General features: G+C 41.4%; 1 protein-coding gene across 1 annotated transcript in view; it reads right to left on the reverse strand.

Annotated features, from left to right (window-relative positions):
* SPAG16 (sperm associated antigen 16) overlaps positions 1-23,278 on the reverse strand; it is a 339,824-nt gene that overhangs the window by 103,891 nt on the left and 212,655 nt on the right. The window contains exon 13 of the mRNA XM_015867952.3: positions 19,544-19,670. Coding sequence (XP_015723438.2) covers positions 19,544-19,670 — 127 coding nt within the window. The remainder of the gene's footprint in view (positions 1-19,543; positions 19,671-23,278) is intronic.

The following is a 23,278-nucleotide window of genomic DNA, read 5'->3' on the forward strand; positions in this document are numbered from 1 at the left end:
TGGTCCAAGTGCCAAACTGCTGCCTGATGTGACTTCACACCAGAGCATCGGTTATTTTTCCACATAAAAAGAAAAAAACAACTTCTTTTAACTGAAAAAGACAGAGGTTATTAAGTAAGATAAATGAGGTGGTCCCAAAAACAGGGAAGGAAAAGCAAGGCTGCAGGAGATCTTCATATCACAGTCAGTATAAATCCAGACTGAGTCAATGGGATCAAAGTTATCACTTGTCTGAGTTGCTTGGAGAGCATTTACTTTCATTGGTACAAAGGAATTTGTAAGCTTCTTGCGTTCACACTGCAGATTTTGTTCTGGCGCTCATTATGCATCAAACGCAACTCAACCAAACTTAACTCAGAGAGAAAAACACCAAAACAAGAAACAGAGAAAAGGGCAAACTTAACAGAACACATCAGCAGTGCTTTTTCAGCAAGCTGCAGTTGCTGAATTGTATTCTGCAAGTCAGGTCTTTCTCTTATCTCCATGTTTTCCACTCACAGACCCAAAAGGGTAGATTAGCTCCCAAAAGTAGGCGCCGCAAAGAAACTCAGATCTGAATCGAAAGGAAACAAACAGCCCTTCCTTACCACGATGTGGTTCCCAACTACTGCCACCTTGGGAACAACAGCACTGCTGACCTGAGAGACAGATGCCAGAGCAGAAAACAAACCAAGGAAGTTATTCACTGGAAAAACAAGTCATTGAAGTAATACAACAGTTTTGTTTTGAAATGCCAAATTTTGAGAGCCGGAGTCAAATTTTGACTCAATCCTGTAATCCTCATGTCATTATAGGCCTTTCATGTTTTCAATCTCCTGTTAAGCTGAAATACAGATATGGCACAAAAAGGCATCATCCTTTTTGTCACTGTCTCACACTATCAACATGGATACAGGATAGGAATTAGGCAAACCACTAATTCTGCAAGTCCCACCTGTTCAATACAGCCCATTAATCCTTCAACAGAAGAATTATTTTAAGACTAAGCTTTATCGTTAAAATTACTTTCTATTGGTTTAGTATTGCTAAGGCTATTAATGATTCCTAACCAACTTAATAATTTAGATGAAATACAAATAGATGCATTTTTTAATACAAGAGCTGGTGGCTGAACGTACAGGATAACAGAGCATGCAACCATCTCTGTCACCTTCAAAGAATCACGTGCAGAGGGCTGAAGGCAGAAAATCTTTACTTGGAATATGCTGTGACAAAGCTGATGTCAAAATAAGTTATAAATGAATGCCTGGCTTGATATAACCTTCATATACAAGACAGTGGTGAGACAAATATTAAAATTCTGAGGGTAAAAAAATGAAAATAAATCCAAACTAGTAGGAGCACTTTGACCAAAATGTTTCAGTCTGGTGCTAGCAAGGTTACCGGGGAGATAAAACGAAGAACATTTTATATCTTATAAGCAAGAGCTCCTCATCTGTTTTAGCACTGCTTTCCAAAGGTACTCTTATTGTGGCAAAAGACAGCAGACCAAGTTATACACCTGTCAGTCTTTCCATAGATACCTTCTGAAATGACAGTATGATTACATGTTACATTAAAGAAAAGTTCTCACAAAGTTCAACCTATTATAGCACAGGGATGATATCTGCAACCACAAGTATCATGACGAGGCTCCACACTCTATAAATGAGAGAACCATTATTTAGCAGCTCACAGCACACTGCGAGCTTCATTTTCCATTGACAAAAATCTCCCCACAAAACATATTTCCCAGAATCTTTCCCCAAAAAGTGCTGTGATGGGGGCCCCTATCTCAGAAAATATATATATATATCTACACATGAAGCCAACAGGTTTGCACGTATGCAGCCTGAGAGCAGTAGCAGGAACGTAGCCCCAGACAAAAGGATTGCAGCCTTGGGTTTTTGTGAGTTATTAACAGCAGCCTGCTCTGTAATTGTCGGTGAAATAATCTCATTGACACATACAAGTTAGGAAATAGAGGTCTCATTAACAATGCCTCTCGCCTTTATTAGATCATATAAATAACCACGAGAGCCTGCAAAAGATCGATTACAGCCTTTAAACGTTTACAGAACCAGTGTTTAATTAAGACCATTTTAATATGCAAATCAAGCCTAATTATCATCATTTGTTAATATTAGTCTGCCTGGGCTCTAAACAGCTTCAGCTACAAATATAGTAACAGTATCATATTTTTCCTGCTTTTTTCTTTATTCCTAGGAGGGATGGCAGAGGAAACAATCAAGTTGTGCCACCAATACACACCAAGGCTTTCAAAACCACCCTTCCATTTAACCGTTTGGAGATGAAGGTCAAAAAAGCGCTCAGCGTAGCATAAAATCGAGCTGAAATGATATGCTTTTCTTCATCCGCTATTTTTCAGAGTGCTTTAATTAATGCATTTTCCTTCAAAGTATGTAACCCCTCCGGGAGCTTCTTTTGATGAAAATCTGCCCTTGTTCAGAGCAGTGATTGAACAGATCGGTTTGCAACAAGTTGCCAGTCAGGAGCTGACACTGGGACTTCTCATCTTCCTCACTCCCACTCTCTGGGAATGGCAGCTCTCCTGCACAGAGAAGCCCCAGCATTATAGCAAAGCCCCTGCAAATTCCAGACTGAAGCAAACAAGAGAGCAGTAGCACAATGGAAGGAGTGGTGGGGAGGAATAGAAAGCAGCACGGGAGAAAACAAGAGGCTGTATTTTGGTTTTCAAGAAAGTAAAGACTCAAAGCACCCAAGAATGTGCTTTGGGAAGCAATAGCAGAGGGACAGCTACAAACAGAGCCATTGTAAGAGCAATTTCCCAACATGGCTGTTCTCCTGTGAAGCCTTGGGCTGGCTGAGGATGGAAGAAGAGCTTCCTACTTTTAATTTACTGTGGCATATTAGGTATTTCTAAGTAAATGAAGTCCTAAAAGAGAAAAGAACAAAGCCCATGTATGTTTAATTACAACAGACACTAAGTCTTCTCAGAACAAAATGAATATGATGGAAACCTCATGCACAACTTGCAACGCTCCCACTTCAAACAGGATTGGAGTGGCCTTCACACAGCACCCCGACCACCCTGTGGATGGATGGTTTTCATAGACAAAGTCACATTTGGAGCTCAGCCACAAGAATCTGAGCTACCTACCCACAGAAGGGAGAACCAACAAAGCTTAGCTCTCTGAAGATCATTGGTAACTATAATGATAGGTGGTGGCACTTTCCTGCTTAGCTTTCATGAAACAAAATAGCCAGGACCTTCTAAGAGCCTATGCAAGCTTGAATTTCAGTGGCACTTTGTAAAACAAGTGAAAGAAAGATATTTTCAGGAGAACTCTGCAAACCCAAGATCAGGAAAGGCTGGAATAAACACAACCTGTGACAGCATGGGAGGCTCAGAGGGGATGACACCGTGCCAACCCAGCAGCACAAGAAACTGCCTACTGCAAGTCCAGCCTTCAGAATGAATGCTCACGCTGACCATGGATATAATTTCATGTTCTCATTGTACATTCTCACTATGTATACAATTGCTCATTTACTTTTGTATCCTGCTGAAGCTTTGGCCCCAGCATCTCAAACCTTCCTCCAGTGATGGGAAGTTAACATCTCCAAACTCCCTTCTATCTGAGTGCTGCCATGCACACTCAGGAAGATGAAAGAGTACCTGAGTCAGACACAAATCTGATAACACCCTGGATGCGGAGAGATATCTTGCAGAGTGGATATTACTGTCAAAAACCAGAGAGTTTTAAAAATTAATTTGGAAAAAGAATTATCTGCGGTAGACATGTACATCAACAAGCCTGTTCCATAACAACATTCAGGCACCTACCAAATTAAATGCCACTTCTTACAGAGCGATCCTCTCAGCGTTCAATCATCGAGGGGCCAAGATGCAAGAAGAGAGTTATGTGAACAGCCATAAATAAATGCTGCAACTTAAACTGCACTTTGTGCTGCCAAAGCCTTACTCTTCTACGAAAATGGAACGAGCCCGTTTCACAACGTGAAGAAAGGAAGCGTGCTGGAATACAGGACTGAAAGCCAGGGGGAGAATCCTGATGCTGCGTACAAATACAGCGCTAGGCAAAACTAAACTCAATTTCTCAGACAGACCGAGCAACCTGCAGGACTCTCAGCATATAATTTTTGCAGCTCAACATCTTTAAAAGCATGGTTTGGTTTACTAAATAATGAAATACAATGGAAAGTTTTCTTATCAGAAGACACTGATTTTTTTAAGATAGGCATCTTAGATGTTGTACTGAGGGACATGGTTTAGCAGGGATATATTGGTGGCAGGTGGACAGTTGGGCTGGGTGATCTTGGAGGTCTTTTCCAACCTTGGTGACTCTATCATTCCAATAATATGTGGCCAAGCAGCCCCCCCCCAGCTCCAACACAGACGTGTATCCACCAAATAGGGCGGCACAGGAAGCACAATGAGATATCACATTGGGCGCATTTTCTCTTCAGTGAACTGAACTGCAAATAAATGACTCAGAAAGCAGCATGAAATGAGGACATATCACCAGTGGGGCTTTATAAATATTATTTGTTAGCAGAAGCAACACTCCTAACAATATATGACCTGTGACTAATTCGGGGGGGACAGGATGACCTTTGCCCTCCCCCTGTGTAGGGCATTATTCTTCTCAAAGGAAGTTCAGAGGTTAATGAATAAAGTGTCAGCAAAGAAGAAATGAGACTAAGCAAGAAAACGCTCGTTCTTGGGCTCTGCTATAAATAATGCCCTCATTAAAATTCTGCCTTGGAAGAAAGGCAAGTCCATTAGTCTAGGAGCTAATTTTTACTGGCTCCTTAGATGTATGCATATTAAAAATTCAGCTTTTATAATTGCCAGCCATCAACCACCTAGTCAGTGCTGTTCTTGGAGTTTTTAATTATTTACTTCATTTGCATAGACACTCCAATTTATGATCAACCATTTAGTTATCAAGGGACAGTTTTAGTAATTCCTCTTTTACATTTTTATTTATTCCCTCTGTATCCCCAGCAGGAGCACAGGGATGCAGCGTGGGACGAGCTTCCCCCAGCACCCTTCTACCCATGATGGAGCAATGCTCAAATGAGGGAGGAAGAGCTCCCACCTGAGCATGTGGTGCTTGTACGTTGCCAGCACTCTGGCACTCTGCTCCAGACCTGTTCAGCTTTGGGTTTTCACTCTGGGACTGCTATTTCTTCTCCTACAACATGGCTGAGGATAGCCTTGCTCCTCCTAACGTCCCAGCCTGCTCTGTACACATTCCTGAGTAGACATGGTGTGTCTGCCTGGCTCCTCAGATATGCAAAAAAGAGGAAATACGAGAAGATATTAGCTGGGAGAGCCACCAGCTCTCCTCCAATGCATGCCTGGGCAGCTCATGAATCCTTCGCGTGAACATCAGTCCTGAAACACAAAAAGCCCCCCACTTTCTCGCTCATCCTCAAAACCAACTACATCATCAAACAAAAGACCGGTGTTGTTTGTCAACAGCAGGTTGCAGCCACAACAGGAAGGATTGGTTTGCAATCCCCACTACCGTCGTGCTCCTCCCACCTGTACTGTCTGTGCTGGCTTCCTGCAGACAGCAAATGTGAGGGGAGTGGAGCAGCCTTGCCTGGTAGGAAGGGAATTGATTACCAATCCTTCTTTCTGCCAGGCAGAATTTCTTTGCTGCAATTCATACTTTTCAATGGGCAGGCTACAGACAGCCTCCAGATGGCTTTGGGGGAAAGTAAGGGCAATGACACTGGAGCTTACAAATCTATCATTATTATAGAGCCTTTTATTAGGTAGAAGCTTCCGAGCAGAAAAAAAAAACCTAACAAAAATATATAATACGTTCCAATTTTTGTCTTGCTGTTTCCTTCCCCTAAGCTCTTTTATATCCTCTTTTCCTCCTGACACCTCTTCTTTCTCTTCTTCCACTGCTTTTACCTCCATCTCTCTTGACACATATTTCATTTATATTTGATTCTGTCCTGCTATCATCTTTCTCTCTGCTAACCTACTCCATCCACAGTTACCTGATATGGAAGTAAAACATGATCTTTCTACTCCATTCTGTTGTCTCCTCTGTTTTCCACATCCAGATCCCTCCCTTCACAAACAGGAATGGTGACAATGACAAAGAATGGAACAAGGTCTACCCGATTTTTGTTGTCCTGAAGCTGCCCCATTTATCATTTTGATTCCTTTTGCTCACGCCAGGATGTCAGGTATAGTACAACAGGACCCACACAGTATTCACAGAAAGCAACAGAGAGCAAAGGAAGGTTGTAACCCCCAAGCCACAATGCAAAGCATCCCAATAAGCTCCCTGTATCCTTGGAATCCAGCCCTTCAGCATGAGAGCAGCCCATTGAGGGATGACAGGCTTTGGGCTCTGCACACTTCTTGAACCTCCATGGGGCTAGCACTGAAAGCTCCATCCCAGGGCATGACTCTGGGATGCTGCCTAGAATTAAGAGAGCTTTGTAAAATACAGTTGTTCCCACCAACTGTATTCTGGTGAATCACCGCTTTGGGACAAAATTCTCTTTGACCAGATTGTTTGCCAACAATGTCAAAAGATGCACTGTGTTTAGGTTTGTGGCAAGCCCTTAATCACTATCATTATTTGGGAAGCTATACACAACCATAATTGCATTTACTCTATTGATTCAACTATTGGAAATCAAGCCATTCTGACAAAATATTTCTCCTTATTATGCTATTCCTGACAGTTGAATGCTGCTAAAAAATAAAAAGCAGGCAATTATTTTAATATGTTCTTACTGAACAGAAGATTGTTCTAAATTGCTAAAGACAGAACCAATTTATCTAAACAGAATTATTTAATAACATTATGGATTAGCATTATGTAGTTAGGTAGGCAAAAGCTATAGACAGAAGCTGCCACTCTTCCCTCATTCCATTCTTAAAAGCGGGCCTGCTTTAAAAACAATCAAAAGATGGTTCATTTTCTATAACATAAATTCCATTCCTTCAAAAATCTCTCCTAATTTGTTAATGCTCAGAAAGCTTATGTTATTAGACCATATTTGCAATCCACACTACCTGTACCTGAAAGCTCGATCGTTTCTTCTAAGCTCGTAAGCTTAGGAGGAGATTTATAGAAAAGGAAACAACTTTGGTTTCTCTCCTGGCAGTAAGCCACTGTTTTTCTGATTCTGTAATTTTCATGCCTCTGTGTTAAGCAGATGTTTATTTAAATCATTTAAATCTCTGTCTTTTCTGTTTTAGACACATTTAGTATTAAGGGACGCTCCCTGAGTAACAGCATACATTAAAAGTTAATTAAGAGAAAGTTAAAGGATAAGGAAAGTAATTACCTTTTCCATACCCTCAACAGACATTTATTTTACTTTGGCAGGTTAAAAATGAGAAAATCTGAAATACAGGTATGGAAATTGCCAATACAGACTTTTAGGAAAAAGCTTTATTTATCAATTTCCTTATGTGCTAATTAGAAAACGCAATCTGATTGCTAATGTTGACTGGGACTAGCAGGTAATGCTTCACTGATTTGAGTCTTACATTACTGAACCTCTCAAATGTGCGTGCCTAAATCAGACAGTTACAGACATCATCACCAAAACCAAGACAGAGGTTTTGATCATGATGCTGTTTGACACTACTAACTTGTTTAGTAGAAGCTGTGCAGCATCCAATAACAACGTATTCAGCATTTCAGGCTTACTACAGCTATTTACCCTTGACTATTAATATAGTGTTTCAGAGAGCAAATAACCACAAAATAAGTCTATGCTGACACTCCCTGGGGGTGTTCCAGAAACATTCAGATGTTGTGCTGAGAGACGTGGTTTAGTGGGAACTACTGGTGGTAAGTGGACGGTTGGACTGGGTGATCTTGGATGTCTTTTCCAACTTTGGTGACTATGATTCTATGACTATGACACAGCCTCCAAGACAGCATATGCGCCCTGCATCTTCAAAAAGCACCAAGCCCCAGCCCTAACTTTCCAGGGCTCCATCCCAACTCATACTCTCACTGCATTGCTGGACAGCCCTAGATACGTGGTGGGCTCGGCAGCAGGTCCCACTGGTCTGACTCCAGCTCTGACCACTCACTTCTTCTGCCCAAAGCTCATATAAAATAGAAAGGATTTTAATAAAAAGTGGGACTGCGGCCCAGCCGTATCAGCACACGTCACTGAGCACCTCCAACCCCGTACTGAGCTTGTTCCCAGTGGAAAATCAGACCACTGGTATTTATTCTAATCACCAATAGGGGAAGATTATGTCCAAAGGCTTTGCCGCATTGCTAAATTGTGCTTCCCGCATATCAGCTTTGTCCCAGTGTTTCCAATCTGCGTGTGATAAATGTCTACTTTTTGAAAGATTGTTGCTTCTCTGCAGAGCATTTTTGAGGAGAGAGTGGGGAAAGAAACAATCAGCTGAGTAAGGGACTGGCATGTAAAATACTATCATTTGCAAAATGCTGGCCTGAAATGCACTTGGAGGCAGAGAAGCTGGGCTTAAGCCACAAGAGGGGAAGAACAGGAATGCAATAATTACATATTTATTTTTAGAGAAATCAGAAAGCCAAATAAACTATAAAACCAGTGTTTACCAGTCAGTGCTTTCCATCCTGAAAACCACACTGAGCAATGCAGGAACGGCCAGTTCTCAAGGGATCAACTGGTGGGACCTTTCTGGCAGCCCCTCATTCCTCCTGTCTTCGTGCCAGGAGGCTTCAGGTCCTGAAACAATTAATTTAAACTGTGCTGCAGCAAACTGTTGCCAGAATTCTAAACTTGGGAGACAACAATGCTGCTGCTGGAGCTTGTTTTTCTGCCATGGCTCAGAAATCACCTGAATCACAATTAAGATGGACTCTGACGCTGCACTCATGAATTGAAGTTGATGGAGCCCAGACTGCCAGAAGAGTGGGACACAAAGCAACCAAACTCAGCATCTGTGATGGGATTAGCGTGCTCACAATTGGATTTGGCATGGGACAGTGTGTGACTGAGGATTTATGGTAGGATGAGAAGCTGCATCCCCACTGCTTTGATAGATTTGCATCCTTGAGTTATGCCTAATTGTTGTAAGGAAACAAAGGAGACAACAGCAAACACAGGAGGAAAAAACAGAGAAGAAATTCTAAGAGCTCCCACCATGCTGACAAGAAGCCTGCCTACAAATGAGGGAGCTCAAGCAAATACTGCTAGAGAACCTGGCTGTTGACTGGAATGATGCAGTAATTCACACCACTGATTGGAACACCATCCTGTTGTGTGTGAAGTGTAGCCCAGCATGGTGACACAGATAGATCTCTAACTGCTTCACATAAATTACAGTATGCAATTAGCACAGCCATACTCATCACTGCCAAGTGGGGACAGTCGGGGCTCTCAGGGTATGGGCACTGCACGCAAGTCACGACTAACAGTTTACCAGTTAACACACCATCCCATCACTTCATCTGCAGAACAACAAGAGAACACACAGCTGTATTTCTGCAAGCTGAGTCTGCTTTGACAGGATAAGTTTCAAACTGAAGGAGACCAGGCTCTGAGCTGCAGATAGCCTTGTTCACTGCAGGGAAGTAGGACGAGATGGCCTTCCAACTCAAATGATTCCATGAAACCCAGTTTACTGGAGCAATTTGAAGTAAAACTGTACAACACAAATGAGGTGCTGCATCACTACTGCTGCACTCTGATAGCCCATCCTAATGCCTCCCCTACTTCCACATTAGCATTGTATAGCACCGGATGCTTCCTTGCAAGAAAACTGGCACCTTCTTCTTCACCATCACTGTACCAACCAGGCCTACGTCATTTACATCAATTTAATTTCTTCAACAGAATAACCCAAAAGACAGGTATGACTCCAGAAAGACAGAATTGAGTGTGTCTGCACTTTAGGACTTTCTCTGAACTATCTTTGGATTATTAGGACAGCAGGCTGTACGATCGCAATACTCCTACCTTTTAATGTGATTCTTCACCTACAGTCTAGGTGAGCAAGAAAGAGTGAAAGGGGAGACAGAAAAGAGATCAAGTCTGGATGAGGAGCTAAGATATGGTTTAGGAGCTTGTGATAGCAATGGTAATGGGAGGACAGTTGGACTAGATCATCTTGTACGTCCTTTCCAACCTTGTGATTCTATGATATGTCTACAGTGCATAAGCACATTCCTGGTCATGTGAGGAAGAAGTATCTCGCAGATTTCATATCCGTTTCATATTAGACAAACCATGCTGCTTTTTAACATAACGCTCTCAGCTGTTCACTGTAATTTTAAACACGGAAGCTGAAATTCAATTATAATCAAAGAGTCACATGTTGGACTTAGACCATGAAACTTGCATGCTGTTACCCTTGCATGCTCTGATACCACCAAGGGTATCAGAGCACAGCACTGTTTTGAACTCTGCTTGCTGGCCTCTGTGCATTGAAAATATACTACATTTCTATCATGAACAAAACATTTGAGGTACAAATTACTACTGCAGACTTTCACTATCCATTAATGTGGGTGTTCTACTCAAACCAGTTAGACAGGCTGCAAAACCAGGACCCTCAACCATTGTGTCACAATGACCCTTGGTCTTAAACAGACTACTCCATTTTGATTGAAACAGCAAGAAAATATCTTTTTAGCCAGTAAGTTGCAAGCTCTGAAATCCTATTTTTCAATAGATAACAGAAGTCCTCCCAAAGGCCCACCTGCTTTACAGTTCATGCTTTTTCCCAGATAGTATCTCTTTCTCTATTACAGTAATGATGTGTGAACAGGAAGTCTAACAAAGCCACTCAGTGAGGTGGTGTAGAGCCAGAAGAGGAGTAAATCTGTACACAGTCTCAACTGGTTAGACTGCACTGATTTATATGAAGCCTCAGATGGATTTCAGGCAGGGCATGCACCAACACTTTCATCCTCTAGTTACTAAACTGGAAAGCTGTTTACTGATACTAGATAAGTCACAGTATTTCTGTTAACAGAGAGAAGATTGCATTTTTTTTAATTTTTTTTTCCAAATAGATCTTACTGAGAATGCAAAGTTACCAGGCTGTTGAGTTTCTAAGTTTAAGCATGCAGAGCTGTCTAGGATGGGACAGCTGGTTATTTTGATATACAACAGCTCATACTGGAGACAAAAGTTTAGTGTAGTCTTTGATTCTGCAAATAAAAAGCCCATTATCGCATACTCAGAGTAGAAAAATATGAGAAAACGTCTTACTTCAATGCGAGAGATCACAGAATTATTTGGGTTGGAAGTGATACTTAAAGATCATCCTGTCCATCCTGCCATGGGCAAGGGTACACCTCCCAGGCTGCCCAAAGCCCCACTCAACCCAGCATTGAACACCCCCAGGGATGGGGCATTCATAGCTTCTCTGAGCAGCTTGTGCCAGTGCCCCACCATCCTCATCACGTAGAATTTCTTAGTGGTGTCTAAATCTATCCATTTTCAGTTTAAATCCATCATCCCCTGTCCTGTTGCTACACTCCCTAAGAGAAAGTCCATCCCCATCTCTCATGCAATCCACTTTTGGCACCAGTGCTAGATGAACAAGGCCAGCTCTCAGTCTGCCTCCACAGGAGCTCTGCTCCAGACCTCTGAACATCCTTACGGCCCTTCCCCTCTGGTCTCAAATCAACAGCTCTTCCAGATAGAAGGAAGCATAACCAACTACCCACTTCTTTTCTTCAGCATAACATAGTAGGTGCAGGTAGACAGGAGAAGATACTAACACTGCTCTCCTCAGCCACATGAGGAAAGAAAATTCCACAACTAATTGTGGAAAGAAAACAGATCATTTCATTTGCAATGCCTTTAACTTAAAAGACTAACAGATTTACCTTTCTCACACAATCTGAATGGTATGGAAAATTTTCCCTCCTACTGCCTTGTCAAGAATGGGCTTTGGTTCTGAGCAACCTAACTGAAGCAAACATGACAATACCTATCTAGAGAAAGGTATACATCTGCTGTGCACAGTGACTACCCACAGAAAGTCAGTTTCCCAAACGTCTATAAAGCCACTGGTATCAGGCACCTCCTAGATACCCCAGCACACGTATTTCTTTGATGTACATGCTTATCTGAATTCTGTCTCCCATAGTTTAATGAATTACCCTGGGCATGGGAACACATGTGATCCACAGCAGCCATCTGCTGAGCAAACTTCCACATACGCACTTCAAATTGTGGCTTAGTTTCCAGTCAGCTTCCATGCACAATCAGAGGAGATGCTGGCCTATGTTTGTCAGCAGGTGCCAGAACAGCCAGTCTTCAGAGTTAGGTACTACCACACTAATTAGCTACTTCTGCAGGGATACGTAAGCTAAGCTTTTCATAATGAAAGATCTGTGGCAGGGGGTAAAGCATTTGTAATAGAGCTTTCAGCTCAAATGTCTTTTGTTCCCTGGCCTGTCAGGACACGATAGCTAAATGCAAAAACTGATTTTACTTCCTCTAATATTATGAGCACTGAAAAGCCCACAGAACGCAGCCAGCACAGAACGCAGGAGTTCTTCCTTCAGGGGAAGGTAAGCAATGCCTGGCTGCCTAACTTCCTTGCTATTGACTAGTTTTCACTTGTAAATTCAAAACTTTACCTGCTCTTAAGTCCATTAGCGTCACCCCTCCCTTCTGACAACCAGAATCAGGATGATCCCACTGACATTTGGTGTTCTTTGGCCAAAGCTGCTGGTTTCTGCCTTGGTCACTGTCCTGAGCAGGACCAAGCTACGGCCATGGATCTCCTTAGCACTTCACCCAATGAAGCCTGATCTGGGAAGTGAGGCATTAATATAATACCTCCTAAGTAAATTTAGCTAATATTTTTAATTAATGGAGGCATTGTGTGGCCAGTGGTAGTCTGGTAATAACATTACTACACGTACACACGCACTAAATTGCTATTTTACTAATGATTCATTTGCTTTAGTCTTGCTTCTTTCAAAAAAAACCGATTAAGTTGAAAATGACCTTTTGAAGATTGTACTTGCGGACCGATCTTTTCATTTTTAATTACTTACTTTGCTTTAATTGTTACATTAGGAACTATTAGGAAAGCAGCCAGCTTCATAATCAATAATTTAATTAGAGTTTAAGGACCAAGAAGTCAATGCAAATGTTATTCTGCAGTCAGGCCTTTCCCAAAGCCTTTGCAGAACTTCATTCCCGTTTTGTTTCAAAGTGACATTGGCGACATAAAAATTAAATTCATACGGCCTGCAATACATCATGTGCACGCATTATAGACGTACACAGGCAGTCAGTAAGAAGTTCAGATCCAGGTCAATCTATTTGCTGCCCAGACAGGAACGCATTCTGCTTCTCTCACTTCATTTCTAAATAATGGGTGACACAGCCAAATGCCATCACACCGCACACGCCAGCAGAGCCTGCTCCTTGCTCTGCACACCAGGAGACACCACAGCAAAGTGTTTACTGAAATCTATAGCAACACTTTCCCCCCAGCTAGAACTTAACATATTTTACATTTATCTATTTATAGCTCTCTAATTACTACTAATATTCCAAGATAACCAGCGGCGACTGAAAATTGATCCACTCTAATTTTACAAGCGATGAGATCTGATTCAATCAGCAGCAAACGAGTACCCTCCTCCATCCCATCTCCTCGCTGCAGGCTGAGAGCAGCCGAGCAATATCAGCGCTGTGAGCATGGCAGCAGGGATAAAGTGTCATGTACACCCCTATGGAGGGGGACCAGGGGATGAGAAGGCAGCCGAGAAGCCTTCTGAGATGCCCAGAGTTCCTGCAAAGGACCCTGCTGCTCCCTCCTCTATAGCAGCTCTGCTGACTGTGAACATCACGATGAAAAGGTGTTACTTTAATCTAACTAAATAATGGCATCAGTGCCAAGATAAAGCCATTTACAAACTCCCCACGAAGTGGGAGGCAAGCTAGGTATTAATCTTAAACTTACAGAACTCACTTGTCTTCTCAAAGGCTTCCCTTTGAAATGAAACAGGAACGTGGCTTCTTTACATTGCACAGACATGGCACAGGAAGACAAGGTGCTAAATGGGGCTGCCTTCCAGCTGGCAAGAGGACCCCGCAGTCCAACAGACAGGAGCAGGCATGTCAATGAGCAGGAACAGCTTAATGAAACTGCAATTATAACCTCTTAAGAGCCGCTAATTCACCTGGAGCTTTGCAAAACAAGGTAACTTGTCTGATCTAAAATGTTTAGAGCCTAATTTAAACCTAGTTTAACAGGGGAAGAAGCCCATGAGATCAACTGATTATACACTTTGTTAAACTTTGGATTTAATGGCTTGATTTGGGAGCAAAATCAAGAAGGCAGAAAAGGGAGGGACAAGTCAGTGAGGGAAAGCCAAGTTGGACAGGCAGTGTCTCAGCTCCATTCTGAGGGGCATTCTCATTACAACAGCCAAGTGCATTTGGAAGGCTAACAGTTTTTCTACCTCCGAGGCATAAAAAACCACAACAAAATAAACATACAACAAAACAAACACATTCCTGCTTCCATCTGGGTTGAGTGATCCAAACTGCAGAGTTATATGCTCAATATTTGAGATACTTTGTTCTAATTTGCCTTTTCCCACAGAAGCTGTTTTGCAGGAAGGTCGGAACACAGCATGTTTTTTTAAACGACGATGACCATAACCAAGTTGTTTTCTTGTTATATTTAAGACTAAAAAGAAATCAAGATGCTTTTCCTCTGCCATACTGTTTGTTTTGAAGAAACAAGCACTAAGCCTCTGTGAAGGCTTCCCAGACAGCCATCACAGAAATCTATTCAGGTTCTACTTTTCCACGTTACTTCTTAGAGCAAACAGGCTCTGTTCACACCCGTTTGATCCTGATTCTGTATTTTACAGTGACTCAGGAATTTCTTTTCATTTTAAGACAGGGAGTTCTGAAATATGAAGCCATTATTTACGAACACATAGAACAAAATCAGGAACATCAAATCTGTTACGCTTCATGCCAGGAACCGGACTTGATCACGCACATCCCTTCGGCACAGCAAAGTAATTCAATTACACTAAGAGCTTCAAAGTTCTCATGGAAGAGCTCTTCATCTCCAACAGTGACAACTTCAATCTTTAACCCACTTCTGCAGAGGACTGACTCGAACCATAAACTGCCTGTCAATGATTTTTTTTTAAATGACCTATGCTGTGTATCCACTCAGCTCTCAAATTCATTCCTCCAGAGTTCAAAAGGGGTTCAAATAAAACTGACAAGCCCAATACCCTGAGGATTTTCTGACTGATAATTCTGTGTCTAAGGTGCTACTTGGTGATAAATCAACAGGACTTGGCCAAAACATGTGAAGAGAACCAGAATGGATTTCAAAATGACTTCCCTTGGCTGCTCTGTGCCTCATCCTTAAATACTCTGACAACTTCCCTGAATTAGTCCAGCAAATGCCCACCCCATGAGGTCAAGTGAACATACACACCGGCACGAACGCAAGCAGCATCCCTACAAAGATCTGTGTGTTCTCACATACAGTGCAACCATTGAAGAAAAGGTTCTGACAAAACCCATGTTGAAAACCAACTAGTGTAAAAGATAACTCGTATTTCAGCGGAAAAAGAGAACAGGTTATTTTAGGGAATTCCCAGTTCAGAGATTACTGAATTCTGACAAAATGAACGCTGAAAAAGAAGCGGTCTAAAAGATACTTCATATTTCATGAGAAGAACAAATGAAGGTTATCCAAGGAAACTATCGATTTGGAAGAATCCTACTGAATGCTAAGCAAGTCAGAGCTGAGCACTGTTCAGGCACAATACAGCAGGGCTGCCCTGCGCCTCAGGCATTACATGGGCTGAGCCTTGAAAAAGACTGCAACACTGGAGCTTAGCTCAGCATCCCTGCAATTATCTGCATCCATACAAAACGCATAAGCAGCTACGTCCTCATTGCAGAAGGGCAGTGAGGACAGAGAGCCCCTGCAACGTGGGTGCCAGGCATCTGGGCTGAGCAGCCACTGTGCTGGCCCTAACGTTTGGTGTGTCCCATCATAGAAAGCATGGCCTTACCATGCTCAAGAAACACTTCCAGTGGCTGAGAGAGACCCAGTTAATCTGTGTCCATGAAAAGACTCAAGCTCAGGAGGAAGATCTGCCTGGGTTCTCACTCCCCTCCCTCACCTTGGGGTCTTATGCCAGAATAAGAGCATTCTGGACACAGCCAGCTTCTAGCTCGATGAGAGCTAGTTTTCACTACTGGGAATTATTTCAGACTTGGGACCACCTCATCCTGCCTTCCCCTATTTCTTCAGAGATCGGTGCCTGCATTATTCATCAAAGATGCTGCTGCCTTGGAGCTTTTAACTTGTGATCATGCTGTTCAGCCCACAAATTACAGCCCATGATGAAACTTGATGCACAGAGCTGGAACTCACACCTGGTCACTGCAGAGCTGCCTTACCCCTATTTAAATCAGCTTTGAAGCAGATGGCAAACAGCTGAGATGCCCAATAGCCTCCTGTTTGGGTGTCATGGAGCTCAGTTTGATAGTGGGATGGGGGTGAGGTTGTTTCATTTGTATTATTACCAGCAGCCTTCTGCAGAAGGAAGGCAGAAAAACAGAGCTTAACTTAAATTGCTAGGCTTCATTGGAAAGAAAATCACAGAGTTACACCCTGAAGAATTAAAATATTTCACTACAACCAATTGAATATCTGTAGAAACCAATATCAAGACTCAATCTCACACCAACAAATACAAAGAGGGAGCACTGCTCAGTTAAGAACACACAGAAGTCCTCCTAAATCTTGATTGGATGCACTGCTTTGGGTACTGCTGCTGAATGTTGACTTCTATACAGAAATCAGAGCCCAACTTAAAAATGAGATATCCAGCTGTAGAGCCTGACATTTCAAAAAGCAGAAAGCAGGTGAGATAGTTACTAAATCAATAAGTTTAAAAAATGTAGAATGAAAAATGCAAGTCTTTTCCTCTGTTTTTTTCTTCTCCTCTATTTAATTATTTAAGCATATAAACATTAGGCATTTTATCTGCCTGAGAAAGAGCAAAGATCCAGCTTGGCTCAAGTGTTATCCTGGCAAATCTGACCGGCCCCAAGAAATCCCTCATCAGAATGCGGGCAATGCAGATGAGTGGCAGGCTGCTTATCGCAAGAAGAATTAACGCAGGCAGGTGAACTCGTACTCTTGGGGTCTCGTGTTCATTTGCACCACTCGCATTTATCAGCGGATGCACTTTGCAATTCATGAGCAGAGATGCTCACTGTGATGTGTCAGCAAGAAAATATTTTGGTTACAAGCCAGAATGATTGTCTTTCTACAAAACTGGCATAAAGAGACATAATATCCACAGCTTATCTTGGCACAAGTGCCATCAGTTCTACTGGCAAGAAATCCCTACCATGAAATGTGGCCTCAGCCTCATGTGTACAATCCAGTGGGAGTCTGGCGCAGGGCAAGGACGGTTCCTATCTAAATCCAACACCAACTCCATTTGTCTGCCCAGAATGCTTGGAAAGAGCTATAATCATCTAAATACTGTCAGTTCTGTGTTCTCATTTCCCTGTAGGCCATATATAACTTAGTTTTAAAATTACAGTCATTGTGCTGTAAATTTATTTTAACCATTAGATCTGACCCTGCGTTATCTAGGAAAAAAAAAAATAAAAAAGCAGTCACATATTTCCAAAGTCTGAAGGCTGCATTATAACCCCAGCTTAGTAATTACAAAGATTTATGTTCCATTCTACCCCAAATCCAGAGCTCACTGTCCATTCAACTTACACAGCCCTGACTTACAGTTCTCTGCATCCATTATCTTTAATAATAAAGAGCTGACTGAAGTTAATGATTGAAGAGCAAGATGTGATTAATAATATGAAACTAATTCATGAGAAAACAAACCGGAGTATGATTTTCATGTTTCATTAAAATTATCTTAAATGTACTCCTTAATGCTAATTGATCTCAGAGAGGTGAGAAAATATTCTGTTCCAAATTAATGGGAGAAAATCATTCATCATCTTTGTGGAGAGAACATTAACTATCATTTGGTACTTAGGGAGATAGCATCTTCACAGAGATTTTACCACCTAAAGTGATGCTTCAGCGTGGGCACTTCTCTGAAACTGGCAACATTTCCCACCAAATGGGGAGATAATTGAACTGAATAAACACACAACAGGATACCGTATGCAGAGATCTGGTTTCGACCAAGGTCTCTCCTCCCTTCCCCAAACCACTCACTGCTGTAAAGCAGAGCTGGTGAAGGGCTTTTGTCTTAATAGTACAAGAATTTTTCTTTCAAGATGTTAATTTGCTACAAACAGTAGATTACTGATATTTGCACAGTGAAGTTCCATGCAGGATTTTACTAAAGACAAAACAAACCAGGAACCTTGTTTTCCAATGAGTCTGTATTTCAATGTTTTCTCTGATTGAATTATTCATATTCAGATATCAAATATTCTTACAAACCAAGGCATTTAATAATAATGAGTCTTGACTGGCTTCATTCCAACTTGTGCTTTGTGCCCAGGACTGTTATTAAACGACCTTCTATTTGGTCTGTTTCTGTGATCCATAAATAGAAATTGCATAATGAGCATCTCAAATATTCCATTGTCATTTTCATGTCAGTTTTTCTCATGCTGTGTTTGTAGAACTCTGATGGCAATACCTATTAATACATAGCATTAGCTCCGTGCCTCTTTCCTCTCAAACCTCTTCCATCAACACAGCCTTCTGTTGCTATCTGGAATCCTGTATTTAACACTGTTTGTGAAATGCCAAGTGACCACATTACCATCAGAAGTGGAAACAGGAGAATTTCAAGAGTTGCTATAAGAAATACCACAGCAGCAGCAATAATTACTGAACTTTCTGATGAAAGAGAAGAAAATGTCTCTTGCCTCCTACTTGTATTCCACCTGAACAGGATTTACATATTCGGTCTGCAAAGCACCAGGGACAATTACGCCCTGTGTAATGGTTCTAAATCCATTTATACCTATACCAAAGAATGGAGGTAGAAAAGAATAAAGAAGTAGATGCAGTTTCTGACACTACCTACAGCAATATGTTCCAGAGAAAAATCATACATATTGCATGAGAAATCAGCAGCAAGTTCTGAGGGGAATTCCTTCTAAATGAAGAAAAATATTTCAGACTTCCAAGTTACTGCATCTTATATTTCTCCTATGTTATCTCTCCCCATTTCCTTAAAGCACATGCCAGCACTTACAAGAGACGCCAGACAAAACTGAACTGTCACTATTCTGTCTACTGACTGGAAGACTGAACCGTGCTGCATTCTAATCCAGCCCATCACTTACACCAAAGTGTACCTGTTTATTCAGTTATTTAGTTGCACATCCATTTGTTCTGCCATGAGGACTCTGGCACTTCAGATGTCAAGGAAATGCTAAAAGGTGATATATTTGGTCCATGAACTATAAGTTGTGTTAATGAATATTCCATTGCCACATCACCCTTACCTCCTCCTTTGATTTTGAACTGACTTTCATTTTTCTCTTACCACCATTTCACTTGAATTCTAGAAAGACCAGGAAGAAGATTGCTTACCGTTCTGGCATCCCAAAGAGATAAAGTCTTGTCAGCAGAGCTTGTGAGAACGATGTTGGAGAATGGAAGAAATTCAATGCTACTGACTGAGTCTTTATGGCCACGCATGGTATATCTGCATCTCTCACTGTAAAAGACAACAGAAATATAGAGCTTGTCATTCAGGATAAGAAGAGACGAGTTAATAACAGACCTTAGGTATTTTGCCTAGTTACTATACCACCTTCTCCCTGTAGATCAGCTATGAAGTAATATCCCACAGGTTTCTGTTTAGCTTTCTTCTCCATTTGTTTGGTTCACTTATCTTTCAGTGGGTTAATTTCTGAGAAAACACTACTAGTTCTTCTCAGTTCAGGATATGAACCTGGCACAGATGGAAAACTACGCTGGAAGCTCTTCCTATTGCACTTACTAGAGAGACAACAACTAAAGCACGGTGCAAAACAAGCTGGAGATGGCTACAGAGTGACGATATTATACAAGGTTTTTGGCTTCTGTTCTGGTGAAAACAATGATGTCTAAAATAGAGCCCAGGAGAAGAGAAGGAAGATCCCAAGGGTGATGAACTTGGACAACACACAAAGCAACAAAAAAACAGATCTGGGATTATTCATGGCAGAAAGAAAGACAAAGGCTTGGATTCTACACAAGATGAGAGGGAGACCAAAATGAACTGGTGTTCACTAGCCACTGAGGCTGTATACAAGTCACCCATGCTGATACAGGATTCATCTGTGATTTCATCAGCCACAGATAAAACACCATCACTTAGCAGTGTTTGTGTTGTTAAAACCTGTGAATATGTACAAGGAGCATACTATGAAAATAATAAATAAGAAAATAAAAAAAATAAGAAAATATATATAAGAGCATACTATGGAAAAACCTAATCAAGATCCAGTCAGTAGCAGCTCTATCCTCTCTATCCTTTTTTTGTTGTTGTTGTTTTGTTTTTTTTTTTAAAGTCAGCTCAACAAAAACAGTTGGAAAAAATAAAAGCCAACAGCCCATCATAAATTACTACAGCTCTCAGTGACAGCTTAGAATTTTATTCCCTGCTCATGTGATTCTGACAGTAGAAATGCACCTCCCGAGCTGGCTGCTGAATATATCACTGAGGCTTGCAAATTAGATTACTGGGTGGCTCTTAACCGAGAATTTCTTACAATATTTATTAAGGAAGCTGTCAGCAGAGGGAATTAAAGATGTGATTTTTTTCCCTCCTGCCTGCATGTTGCCAGAAGACTCACAGCTCTTGCAAGTTTGGTATCAACAGCTCTGAAGATCAGACGCAGGCCAGCAGAGCTCACCGGTTTTGATGGACACCCACCCAAATCACTGATGTAACTAAGTGAGTTCTCAGCCTATTTCACTGTCTTTCCATTTCCCAGACTGAAACGTGGATGCTGTGCTGAGCTGAACACCAACCCCATCCCCACAGAAGAGATAGCAGAAGGGAGATAAGTTACTTCTGAGCAGAAATATTATCCAAGAAATATATTTGAAAGGAATATTAGATTCTACATGTATCATTTTACAGAATCTATGTTTTTCTATTATAGATAATACATTATACTCTTCAGTATTATCTATTATATAGACTACATGTGTTATTTTATCACCAGGACTCATCTTAAACTATTGATAAATTATCACAGCTGTTAGCACTCAGTGCACACTGTATCTGATATTCACGATCGCTTGATATATGACAATAAAATCATTTCAATAAAATAACTTTTTGTTTCACAGCCTCATAGCAATGTTTTACACCTCCAAATATGCCCTTTTCATCTCCACTCGTATAGTTTTATTTGTGTAGAGGAATGGTATTTTTCAAAAAGGGCCTGTGATTTTCTGCTTGCCTGTTACACTGTAAGGAGTTTCAAGTTGCTGAACATTTACAACTGAAATCATGCCATGTGCTTTTGTGGGCACTTGTCAGTTTTGAACAACTTTACAGAGCACAGTGTGACAGTGCTCCACTGTCTTCCTGTAACACAAGTGTGCGTGCCCTCTCCAAAGGCAGAGGAAGAAGCACACCTTCACCTGCCCAGGAGGCTTGGGGAGGAACGACTGCTGGGAAAGGATGGGAACGAATGGAAATCAAGGGAACGGTGTCCCTGAGACAGTGCCTTAAGATATGGGACACCCCAGGCAGACAGGCTGCAAGAACAGGCTTGCAAGAGATTAATTAGGTGCCAAAGCAGGAGGGCCCATTCAGAAGGTGAAAATGGACTAAAGTGATGGACCATGACAGGAGCAGGAGGGAAGGAAATGATTTGTACTTTTCCATCAAGAACATGCACAATCAGACCCGCTGCAGTTGTCAGTCTCTCTCCTTGCCACTTCCATACCGTTGCGTGCTGATGAGCAAGCTCTGGCTCTCAAGACTTAATTTACCACTCTGGGGAACTGGCTGACTGATATTTCTAAAAATCTCCAACTGCTATATAAAATAAACTCATCTTTCCTTCCAGCTGAGATATAATTTCAGCAAGACTGTCTTGTGTACAAGCTATCTTTTGGAGAAGAGGAAAATATTTTATTTAGGTATTCTTTTTGCCAAAAAAATACCATGATAGGAAGGGTAGACCATCGTCCTGTTTTTCACAGGAGCTCATATTTCTATCCAATGGCTTGAGTTTATCTATATTACAATAAATCTGTAGCAACGTGCATTAACTAACACTTTTTTTTTTCCTATCAATGAACACACAGCCTTATGTATATAAGCTTCACTCTCTCTGAAAAGTTAATTTGAAAGAAAGGTGGAGCTGTCTATAAACATTTGGTTCATAGGCATTTGTAATTCTCTTGGTGCTTAAATCTAGAGCCAAAGATCCTAAATGAGCCTGAATCACATCACGGAGCATATACTGCCCTGTAGCTCAGTATTTTGCAGGTTGTATTGTGAATGTATTCACAGATCTTGCATTTTTGTAGTATTTTTTCAGTGTAAAACGCCACACATTTTCTTGACTCGTGACTAATCATCCTCAGTGTTTTCTTTTTCTCTACCAGGTCGATTTTCCTTCCCTTACAACCAGATACAGTAACGATGCCCTTCAACAAATCAGCACCTTTGTTCTGCCCTCACTGGGTTTCAATTATTTCTAAGAGGTCCAAACCAACACCTGCAGGTTGTTACAGTCGTAAGAAGCACCATTACTGTCAGCAGTGAAATTAGTGTAATCCTTAGCAATATCACTAGCTTAACTGCAATGGAAGAAATTTCCTTGCTCAATTCCTAAGAGACTTCTCCTTGAAGAATCACTTTCCAGAACGGCCCATTCAAATTCAAAAGCTGTTTTGGTAAATCAGCATTGAAAACCGGGTATGCGATGTTGCCACTTACTTAAGGCTTAACTGAGCATTACTTACACTAAAACACAAAAGCAGCCAAATTATGCACTACTTAGCTGTTCCATCTGCAGAGCAACTGAAAAGAAAGCGCAGACAGCAGTTAGATTTCTCTTACAATGCACTTTCGTATCCACACACAGTTAAGAACAAGCTGGTGCTACCTGATGGCAACATTTTACGACTGCCTGGACATATTCATTGCTACAGACCACGCGGGGCATGAAGCAATGGAGAGCCTATGATGCTCCACACCAGCTTAATACTCATTTCTAAAGATTCACAGCAAATCAGAGCAACAGGTGTTGTCAATTCTTTTACTATTTGAATTATTATGTAGGTTTGTTTGTTTTTTTAAAGAAACACTTGTGG

This window comes from Coturnix japonica, chromosome 7 (assembly GCF_054131305.1).
Source record: "Coturnix japonica strain WE chromosome 7, WE-NBRP24, whole genome shotgun sequence".
Taxonomy (NCBI): Eukaryota; Metazoa; Chordata; class Aves; order Galliformes; family Phasianidae; genus Coturnix; species Coturnix japonica.